This window comes from Erigeron canadensis, chromosome 9, assembly GCF_010389155.1.
Source record: "Erigeron canadensis isolate Cc75 chromosome 9, C_canadensis_v1, whole genome shotgun sequence".
NCBI lineage: Eukaryota > Viridiplantae > Streptophyta > Magnoliopsida > Asterales > Asteraceae > Erigeron > Erigeron canadensis.
The window spans coordinates 6,152,791-6,164,676 of NC_057769.1; the positions used below are offsets into that span (position 1 = coordinate 6,152,791).

The 11,886-nt window shown below is 30.7% G+C and overlaps 1 protein-coding gene and 1 non-coding gene across 2 annotated transcripts; one reads left to right on the top strand and one right to left on the bottom strand.

Moving 5' to 3' along the window:
- Positions 1-2,555: 2,555 nt before the first annotated feature.
- Positions 2,556-2,635, bottom strand: TRNAL-UAG. Its single transcript has one exon. It is a non-coding gene; the product is annotated as a tRNA-Leu (tRNA).
- A 101-nt stretch (positions 2,636-2,736) lies between these two features.
- On the top strand, positions 2,737-6,700 carry LOC122581951 (mediator of RNA polymerase II transcription subunit 6). The gene is made up of 6 exons (XM_043754284.1): positions 2,737-2,784; positions 3,181-3,468; positions 4,819-4,993; positions 5,677-5,746; positions 6,165-6,274; positions 6,395-6,700. Exons 2-6 carry the CDS (start codon positions 3,218-3,220, stop codon positions 6,554-6,556), a joined length of 768 nt encoding a protein of 255 aa, XP_043610219.1. The 5' UTR covers positions 2,737-2,784; positions 3,181-3,217; the 3' UTR covers positions 6,557-6,700.
- The last annotated feature ends 5,186 nt before the right edge of the window (positions 6,701-11,886 follow it).

Sequence of the window (11,886 nt, forward strand, 5' to 3'; positions counted from 1 at the left end):
ATAAGACCCATAAAACGTTTGAGAAAATTCTTATGTCAAGGGTGTCATCTAGAAAAAATCTCCAGAAAACGAGAGAAAACATTCAGTTGGGGAAGCTCTAATGACCCTGGCCATTGTAATGTAATCTTATTGCGAACGTCATGTTGTTTTATTAGATAGATTAATATTGTAGTTTAAAGTTAGTAATTTCATATTTGATTTCGTATAAATAAAGCGATGATTTCTTTTCTTTTTTTTAACTTTATCTCTTATATTAATAAAAAAAATTGTAATGATGTCATTTTGTTTTAAATGAGAACTCCATGACATGTTAATATATGATCTTGATATTTTTATGACATCATCCATAAAACTAAAATTGTCAAATAAAAAAATCAAAACTATTTTACTTAGATTTGAATCATTATTAGACTTTTAATATAGCTGATGTGATTTAGATATTTTGATTTTTAAACAAATTGTAATCTTAACATCCAACTTTATTCAGCTACCTGCATAGTATATAGGTTAATTAACTAGTTATTACATTAAATAAACATGTTTTTATCTATATCTAATTTTACATCATCATAAATATATAACAAACATATCCAACAAGTTGTATTTGTATACAATAAAAACCATTCTAAATAATAATATCGTCATTATTTGGCATGCAATTAGTCTCTATATTTAACTTTGAAGTTTAAATCGTCCTCATACAACGATATAACATACATATTCTACTCCTTAGTTTCAATACAAAATATCTTTGAGTAATAATAATATTTCATTATATTTCAATATGTATTATTTATAACTACTATTAATGTTATTGTGAGAAATTAATATATCTATCTCGCGTGGGAAATAATCTAAGACATAATCTTAATATATATTATAAGGCAGTTGAACTAATGACTTATTAACCAATCAAATCGTTTGATTTCATCAAATTGATTTCTGCTTATATCATCATTTAATTTAATTATAAATTAAAAATCCTAATAATCATTATTCAAATATATTATTATATTAGTATTATATTAATATTTATAAAAAAAGTCTCAATAATGTACACTTTTTGGTTTTTATTTAATAATTTATACTTTTTAGCCCTAAATATTTAATTTATATTTATTTGTAGCCATCAACTTGAGAAAATTATTTCATTAATTTAAATAATTTCAACATATGTAATATTGTCTACACAAAATATTTGAAAAGATGAAATACAATATATGTGTTCAATATTTTAAAATTATATTTTTTTAAATTTACATTTTTTACATTTAAATTTGTATATTTAATAAATTGTTTTATCTTTAAAATGTTATAAACAATCTGCGTAATATTAGCTAATAAGAAAATATTATATAAACAATAAAGATTTACACATATAAATATCAATGTCAATTGTATGACTAACGATTGATATTAGCTTATAAGAAAATATTATAAAATATTATAAATTGATACCTATAAATGTCTTACATTGGTATCCTAATACAATATTGATAATGTAGTCTAATTTGATAATATATTTTAGATTTAATTTTTATAAATATTAATATTTAATGTAAACACAATATGAACTCCAAATACATATCCTAACTATAGTAACAGATGACGATATACAACATTCTTATCCTAAACACAATAGGAATAACAAAACATGGGACGATCACAGAACAAAGCACGATTATTGTATTTCAACAGAGGGTTACTTGAATACTAAATTCAAATCAATATGAACTTCATTTAAGATTTATCTCTCAATAAAAAAGGTACAACATTTTCTTTCTCCTTTTATATATTAGTTTTGCGTATTAATATTTAAAGTTACAATTGTCACTCAAATCAATAGTCCTAACTATTATGAAAAAATATGAAAACAATTTTAATTGTTATCTAATTATCATGAGACAGGTGATTGAAAATTAACCTATTCATGTTATGGGTCCGCATCATGATCAAAGACATATACTTGAATAATTGAATGTCAAGTACATGATTATATTATGAGTACAAATGGTTTCAAAAAATTTTATAATAGAGAAATTATCGTAGCATGTGTCTTGTGGAATGACTATGACAAACAATTCCATCAATATGTTTCAGCTAATAACGACAGTGACGGACTTGTGATTAAGTATATCTTCAACATTATAAGCTTTTATGACTTAAACGTATGAAGATCTAATTTTGATAATATCTGTAGTAGTGTTGGACATGAGCTTAAAATCTATTATATCTATCTATACTACTTATTAAAGAAAACACCCCCCATGTTGAAAGTTACACGGGGGAAATGTCTAAAATGTCCTTCCATGTAATATTTTCATCTACCACCCTTAAGATATGCAATATTTTTACTTAGCACTAAAATATTTTTACTTACACTACCCTTTAACATTAATGATTAAGTTATACTATCAATTATTTATTTTTTAAAATATCCCCATTAATAATCTACATCAATCACATCGACGCATTGCGCGGGTAACGTGTTACTCATATAAATATATAAACCGACACGATAGTAACATTATTTTAAAGAAAAATAAAAAAGTGGATGACGGCTGTGGGATTTGAACCCACGCCCTTTCGGACCAGAGCCTAAATCTGGCGCCTTAGACCACTCGGCCAAACCGTCTTTATGATTTCAATTGACCTTACATTATATTTATTTAATCAACACCAAATTTTCTATTAATTTTATTTTAGAATCTTCTATTTTATACGGAAATTTTATATCACAAGGAAATCTGTGTCTGTCTTTGCATCTGGTTAGTTGAAACCCAGGTACATAAATCCCTATTAAAAAGAAATTAAATTTATTATTTGAATTACGGTTGCTTAACTGTCTGTTTTGTACCATACATATATAACAATATGTACTTATAGTCATTTTTATTTTGAATTTGTTTGGTGCTTTTACCTTTTTTTGGGTGTTGGATATAAGGTGTTTGATGTTATGTTTGTTAGAAGTTTTTTTTTTTGCCCTAGATTATAGTACTAATTAATATGTTATATACTTGTATGAATTTGTGTTGATATTACTGATATGTTTGTTCAAACTTCCGTGTTTGAAACTTATTTTTTTTGTGTTTGTGTGTTTTTGTTTTAGGTTGCCATTTTTATGTTTAAGTGTTAGTTTTAGAAAATGACAGCTAAAAAAGTTAATTTTTTTGCTTGCAGTAGGTTGAAATTTTTATAAATCTTGGACTTTAGGGAAATGGCGGCCACCCCAATGTTGCCACCGAATCTAGGACCCGGGGCTGATGGAAATGCTGCAGCAGCTCCACCGCCACCAGGAACTGACATGACTGGAATATGCTTCAGAGATCAGTTGTGGTTGAATACGTACCCACTGGACCGTAATCTTGTATTTGATTATTTTGCGCTTTCTCCTTTCTACGATTACACTTGCAACAATGAACAACTTCGGATGCGCTCAATTCATCCGTTAGATACTTCTCATCTTTCGTAAGTTTTTCGTTCGATCTTGGTTACACTTGGTTTATGTGGTACTGTTTTTATATATGCTGTATATTTATCTAAGTTGTACGAATTTGATTTCATCATAGCTAAACCAAAAGCATGATCCTTTTGATTACCTGTTTGTTGGTTAATATGTCTAGCTACAAACCATAGTGATTATCACATTTATATTAGTATTAATATTGAATTGCAAGGATAATGTAGCAGGGTCAAATATTAGTATGATTTTAAAAGTAACTGATTTCAGGTCATAGTTACAGAATTCGCTCAGAAACCTTCGAATTTCGTATTGGTATAAAACGTACCGAACGCAATACGAAAACGTTCCAAACGATGCGGGTACGTCGAACCGAGTCGATAGGGTACTGTGAACCGAGTTGGCAGGGTACGACGAGCCGAGTCCAGTTCCAATCGTCGAATTCCGTCTTGAAATCGCTGAATTCAATTCGTATTCTTTGATTACAGTTCGTTTTTGAACAGGAAAAACATGTCCCGTGACTTCCAAAGCTCCAAATCTCCAAAAGACGTTCCATTTTCCAAGATTTTAAGTTTTTAACTATAACAACTTACTTTAGCTTTAAAAACAAAACCAATTTACTTAATAAGAATCTTTTTAACAAACAAAGATCTTCATATTTATTACAAAATTACAAAAACTTAGGCACTAAACGGCTATATATATCATACTAACTTACTAACCTTTGCACTGAAATTGTAGCATTCCAATCTTCTACTATTAGATTTTAGTTGGTGTTTGATTTCTATTGTATTTCCTAATGTTATGTTCTATCTTTTTATTGAGAACTTTTGTTTACTTGTGGTTTTAAATTTTGGTACACTCACCGAATTCATAATACAATGTACCATTCGTACCGCTTCGTACCGAAATGAGTATACCCCCTACGTACTGAATTCGTCACAAAGGGCGAATTGCGTACCCGTACCGAAGCGTACCGCGTTTTATGTGACTATGTTTCAGGTATAATTCAATAAAAAGTACCTGGAATTCAGGTGTGACGGTTGGGTCAGGTGGGGGAACTTATCTAAGATTGTATACTTTTTTATGGAAACCCTTTAATGTTTATTGCATTTGCCCTTGTCTTTCTCTCTAGTTTATATTTTTCTGGTGAAAAGTTGTTAAAATGGTATTTTTAGTATACTTGATATGCCGATTAAAGTAGTTATATGACTTATATCCAGATATAATAGTTCACACTAGAATTTTTTCAGCAAAAAAGAAGTTCGAAGTGATATTTTGATAACATAGTTTATTTTTCTTTTAACTATTGTTAAAAGATAAGATGTAGAATGAGAGTATTGATTCTTTATGCATAGTAAAATGACAGGTATAGAGTTCATGGTGAGCGAAGTTATGGAACCCCACCTGTTTGTAATTCGTAAACAGAAGAGGGATAGCCCTGAGAAAGTCACTCCAATGTTTACCTACTATGTGCTTGATGGTTCTATATACCAAGCGCCACAACTTTGCAATGTCTTTGCAGCTCGGGTTGTACGTACTTCTTCCCTAGTTTCTATATGTGTAGAGGTGGGAATAATGTAAAGGTCGGGAAGGTCAGGTACTTGGCAAAAACCGGGTAATGTTTGTGTAGACCAGGTTGAGTTAACCTGCAACTCTTTTTATCCATAATTATATAAATAAGAACCATTTGGCGATAAAATTTGATACGATTTGACCCAATATGTCAATTATACTTTTGATGCGCTTGTATTCTTGACTAAGTAGTGGTTATAAGCTGATGGGCTTTGTCTTATGGTTCACTTGTAATGACAAACTTTTCGCCTGAACTCAGTTTATAGTATATGTAAATGAAGTAATAAACATATATGCAAGTAAAAAGATGTGAAAAAATAATTGCGCATGAAAATAGTTGCGACTTTCAAAGTTGTCTTATCTTAATATGTGTGTTGAAACCTCATATTCAAAAAGTCAAACTTTATTCAAACCTAATCAATAACCTTGCTTAACCAGTTTTGAAAATGGAGCGGTTTAGTTTTTGTTTTTCCTTTGTTGACTGAATAAATACAATAAGCTTCTTCATGCACATTGAAGATCTGTTATCTGTTCCATTTAATTATTTAAATCCACACCATAGAACAGAGTTTTTGTAGGAAGGTTTTGTGTTATTTTGATTGTATATACAAGATTTTGTGATAGTTTGGTTGTATATACAGGGACGAGCATTGTATCATATATCAAAGGCATTTATTACTGCTGCTTCAAAGTTGGAGAAGGTTGGGTATGGTAAGTTGCACATTTCTGTCAGACATTTTAGAGGTAGCAATTTCATATTTACTTACAGATTGGTCAATTCGGGTTATATTTTTTTTTCTAGTGGTGCCAACATGTAAAATTAATTAAATGGAAGCGAGTCGAATGGGTCAAACAGGTAAAAACTCAATCAAAGCGTATTTTTAAATGCATATACCACCTAAATCATTTTATTGAAATAGCATAATGTTTTTAAACCATAGATGAGACTAATTATTCTTTGTAACAGTAGGAAAAAATGTGGTTTTGGTCAATCCAACGCAACCAACTAACCAAGCTCAAAAAAATTACCCATGTTGGTCCGTTGTGCCATCCCACACATTTTGCTGCCACATCTAATTAATGATGATAGTTATTGGGATGATTAACTTATTAATGGGTAATGACGTAGTGGACTCGGAGAATGAGGGTGCATCTGTTGAACCAAAAGCTGCCAAGGAGACTATTGACTTTAAGGAGGTTAAGCGAGTAGATCACATTCTTGCCTCGTTGCAACGCAAGGTAAGTAAACCATCCCTTCCTTTCTGAATGTTACTGCAAGGGATATTTTTGTAAAAAGGTGTTCAAAATCGTAATGTATTGAATAAACTCTTTACAAGTGATGCATTTTTTGGCATACAGCTTCCACCTGCACCTCAACCTCCCCCATTTCCAGAGGGTTATACACCGCCATCAAGTGCAGAAGGGGAGCAAGGCCCTGAAGCTGGGCAAACCGACCCCAAACTTCCTCTGGTTGATCCCATCCTTGATCAAGGTCCATCTAAAAGAATGAAATATACTTAATTGATATCTCATACATGATGGTCCCATTTCTAACATGTATCTCTAATTGCATTTAGTCCGTCAGATCTCATCTTAATTTGAGTGCAGTTACGAACTACGAGTTTTTGTGATATATATATGGTCAGCTGGTTAATAGTTGCTAAATGGAACTTTAGTTCATTTGATAATTATGTGGGTCAAGTATCAACGACACACGGTATCTTTGACCAGGGTATGTGTATGCAACAGTAATCTGTTTACTTGAACCAAAAGCCTTTAGCCTAACAGTATCTGAGGCGGCCCATCAACCTGTTGGTTTAAGTACAACCTGTTGAAATAAGGAGTCCTCATGTGCATGATTTAATCTATGCTTAGGTACATGATGTAGAACAGGCAATAAGACAGTGCACACACATGCTATGAGAGGAATATGAAATATATGATATTTATTCAGTGCTTTTAAGAGTACGGAAGTTGGGGAGGCCTATCAAAAAATCAAAATATACATCTAAACATAACTGAAACTTGCTTGAATAAATATGTGAAAATGATCTGCTTAGGCGAAGGCCTTTAGGCCTCAAGGTTGGGCCAAACTGTCATTAGGTAGTTTGCCACAATAGTGGTGCCGTTGCAAGCTTTCTGGGTGTGTAAGGCAGGATCGTTGTTAAATTATGCTTTATTTTTCAACTAAACACTGGTTCCTTTTCCCAAATTTCAGCAAAAGTCTCTCAAGCTCCCAAGTGTAGTTCACATATACTCGTATGGTTCTTTCCTCATTAGATTACAACATATCTCCGGTAGGCGGTAGTGATATGTACATCAATAAACCTTATCATGCATTATTAGAATTGAGCACGCTAGAATTCGATTCTTATCCCTTGTGTCTTTTTTTAGAAACATTCTCTCAACTTTAGATAGGGGTAAGGTTATATATACATTTCATCTCCCCATGTACCGTTTCATAATCCGTGAAGAAAGGTATTGGATATTAATTTTATAGATTACTAGCTTTGGATACTTTTAAAGTATTTAAAACACATTATACAATATCATATAAGGTTGATAGTGTACGCCTAAGTTTGGTGATACGCATACGGCATATCCCATCCAAACATAACCTAAAGTTTTGGGGAGTTATCATTATTTTGTTTAACGTTGATATCGACCAAATAATATATAATTCTGATCATCTAAAGTTAGTAGTGTAACTTAATAGCTCTTAATGATACCATGAGTAATAAGTCATAGTTTTTTTTTTTTGTTGTTTTCTTTTTTTTTTCGACCGACGCCAACTTGGATTCATAATCGGTTAATTAGGTCAGAGTTTGTCTTATTTTGGTTACGATTTTTGGTTTTTCTTATAATATGTGGTGGATAATATTCAAGATTCTAGTTGAATGATTTTTGGTGTTAAATGAGAATGACGTATCTACTTTCAAGTAGTCTTTGTTAGGTGGGTTTTCATCTTTGAATGATTGGACGTGTTGTATTCGAAAGTTGTTATTCCAAAAAAGGAACGAATCAAATCGTTACACTTTGAAATGATTGAATGAATCGGACTTTCATATTTGTATGATGTATCTTTCTCAATTCAGATTAAAACATTAACGATTTTAAACATACCAGTCGATCCGCACAAAACTTAAATCTGTTATTTGAAGTCACATTAGCTTATACACGTTTACAGCCAAGCTAGTCGACCCATGGATTGTGACAACTCTCTCTACACATTATGAATCAAAACTAGCATTTGTGGTGACATAAATGTAATGATGTCATTCCAATGAATCTCTATGCTCCACGAATCCAAGAACGATATTTTAAAAACATAGTGGCGGCTTTTTACCATCAATATTATTTACCAAAATAATTATTCACCATACCAATACACACAATTTAAAATATCTACACTATTGAGGGTTATTATCATTTGAAAACTATAAAATTGATTAAAACATACTGTGATATGAATTTAACACAATGTGTTTTTATATGTTTTTAGAAAACACATTGTGTTAAGTTCGTATCACATTGTGTTTGAAAATACATTTGATTTAAAACTTAACACAATGTGTTTTTGGATTACACAATAAAAACACATTGTGTTCTTAAAAAAAATAAAAACACATTGTGTTAAATTCAGATCAAAGTGTGTTTTGACTAGTTTTCTAGTTTTCACATAAGTTTTAGTTTTCAAATGAACATTTCACATACTATTTATAACACAAACCACCCTTTTTTTTCCTTAAACTTTATACCTTTGAAAAACCAAAAATATCTTTTTCCTTTGTTCACTAATTTAAACATCTCCATTTAATAAACCTATAATACCCTTAATGAATTAATTTACAGTATAGATTCTCCAACACTTAAAACAATTAAAATATCACATTTAACATCAATTACTTTTACATTCAATACCATTGTCGCCCCCATCACGTCCCCACTGTTGTCCCCACTACCGTCACCACCACCACCTTCGTCATCACTACCCCTACCGCCGCTGCATTGCGCGGACATAAGTGTAGTAAAAGATAAAATTAACCACTGTATTAGTTATTGCAATTTTCCTTACCAAATGTCTCCTTAACAAAATTATTTGATGTTTTCATATTTTTTCCCCCTATTTTCTTAAAAGACGTAAATTACTAGGCCAGAAATGAAATTTACATTTACATTCAAACAAATGAGATGAATCTTATTATTCATGTTACTTAAAAAAAAATCATTCCATTCTTTCCAAGTTAGATTTCTTTCTTTTGTTTTTGTTGTGAATCATAGGAAACCAACAACACTTGAATCTCTTGTACTACTTTCTTGATCATCAAGGCTTACTTTAGAACACCATTTGATTCCTTGTTTTCCATAAAACCCAACAAGAAAACACCGAATTTCTTGGAGTGATGTCAAATGAAAATTTCAAATTGACACTAACATGGTAAACTTAGCATTTACGTATATATATGTTTAATAGTGGATAATGATTTTAAGAAAACCTTAAGAGTACCGTCATCATGTGACCACAGATGAAAGTTAGAAGTCATAGATTCAAACTAGTAAATCAATTCATACTAATAAATCTAATATAAATTTAACAAAATTTAATTACACAAAATAAAAAATAATCGTTTAGCTCATAGGCACTCCAACCATTCTTCAGTCAACCAAGAATTATAAAATTTAAACGACAACAAAAATAAAATTTTTAAATCCAAGATTAAATATACGATTAATAATAAGGCTTAGCTTAAATACTGTTAACATCATTTGACCTCTTTTTGCACCTCACATTATCATTTGTCAAGTTGAAGAAGAAGATAATATGACATTATCATTTGTCAAGTTGAAGAAGAAGATAGTATGAGGAAAACAAAATGTTGTTAATAACATACAGAACTTTTTTGTAGGCGTCGAGATGGCCTCGCTTAGGTGTTAGCCGGGATTTGATGCTAATATCCCGGTCTCATTTTAATCCCGATTCATATGGAAATTATATTTTAATTAATCATTTACGTTCAGCAAGAATTTTAATTGGGAAGTGATATTCGTACCATATGTTTTGATTGATGTACCACACTTGTGCAATATTGGTTTGTACAATCAGCTATAAAACTTGTACATTGTGATACATCAATCAGAAACAGTGATACGAATATCACTTCCCATTTTAATTAGTCATTTTCAGAACCAATTAATAAGGTAGTTCCACGTCCATCTTTACTTCCACACACAAGTGCTTCATAACTATTTTAATAGTGGACAATATAAAAAGGATTATTGTGCCATTGAAAATGTTAGTATATTAACATCTACTGTAAGTAAGTAACGCCCAATGTTGTTTTTATGGGTTTTGGGTCCCAATATATCGATGGTGTATGTGAGAGGTTAAAATATAGACAGTTTTACCCCTACCACGACGGTGTAAAGAGGCTGCTTCCAGGTTCCATTTAAAGATAGAAAAAGACCCCCGACCTTGTAAGGGACGAGGATAGAATCTATGACCTCTGTCTCCAGAAGCAAGCCGGATACAAAAAGTTAATTCCCAAAGACCAATAGGCAATAGATTTATTCTCTTTAAACGTGTATTCTTTTTTTAGATATAAAAAACGAGTTTATCATAATTTTTTTTCTTCTTTTTTTCCATTAACACTTTGGAAAAAGTTGTCACTATTACGATTGCGGGCCGACGTTAAAATAAAACCGAAGATCCCACATATGTTACTCGTACTACTTTTTTTTTTTCTTTTTTTATAAAGTACTCATACTATTTTATAAAGTGACTTTTCCCCTACAGTTTTTTTTTTATATTTTAATATAATTATACGGAGTAATAATTATAGAAAAATGCTTATTTGTAAATAAAAAATTAGTTAATCATCAAGAATTCTTTTTATAAAATCAATTTAGTTTTTCATTTTTAATTAACTGATCCGTTTTTTTTTTTTTCAAACAGTTGAACTATAAATAACTAATTTTCTAACTAAGAAAATCTCAAAAACAAATAGTCCCTTTCTTTTTTTATGAAAAATAAATAATAATCCATCTCTATCATGCCAAAATTCTATTATATGTAATAGGTTATCGTTAAGATCAATTATGTGACTATCTTCTATGTTTAACCTAACCAGTAGGCTTTCCTAATACATGCCTACATGGCATGTTTTTCTTTGTTTTGTATCTCCATAAGACATGTCATCATCCAACTCATTACTTAACTTTTACAAATATTTAGAGGTGTCTTTGATTGGCGGAAATGATACTAGAGAAATGGAAATATGATCAACTCCTTTGTTTGATAAGTTGTGAAATGCAATTATCCAACTCCCTTGTATCCCATTAGACGTGTCATCATCTAATTCAATACTTAACTTTTACAAATATCCAACTCTTTATTTGTTTCCTTTTTATCAAATCTAATAATCGTATATATGTATATATTCCATAATAAAGAAATTAGATCCCCTATTGAAAGTTACACATGAGAAAATATCCAAAATACTCTTCTCACAAATATTGCAACCATCCATACAAACCCACGTTGTAGCCATTCACATACAAACCCTTAATGCAGCCACCAATCGTTTTCCCATTATTTATTTTGCACGCATTATCTGTTAATTGTATCCGCTGCAACGAGTGAGTACTATGCTAGTTTGCTGCTCAATATATATATTATACTAGGCAATGGCTTTTTTTTTTTTTTTTTTTATCATTTATAAGCTTTTTTATTTATTGTGAGTTCTAAACTTGGATTAAAGATGAGGTTTTTGTTAGAGACTTTTGAAGAAAAAGGCTTCCAAAATTAGTTTCGCTTAAAGCCACCGAAAATGTTATGCCGCCTTTATTAGTTT

What these genes read in the sequence shown, in the direction of transcription:
- LOC122581951 (XM_043754284.1), top strand. Translation starts at nt 3,218, where the DNA reads ATGGCGGCCACCCCAATGTTGCCACCGAATCTAGGACCCGGGGCTGAT. An exon ending in TTAGATACTTCTCATCTTTC is followed by an intron (nt 3,469 to 4,818) that starts GTAAGTTTTTCG and finishes CTTTATGCATAG; the next exon opens with TAAAATGACAGGTATAGAGT. An exon ending in TTGCCTCGTTGCAACGCAAG is followed by an intron (nt 6,275 to 6,394) that starts GTAAGTAAACCA and finishes TTTGGCATACAG; the next exon opens with CTTCCACCTGCACCTCAACC.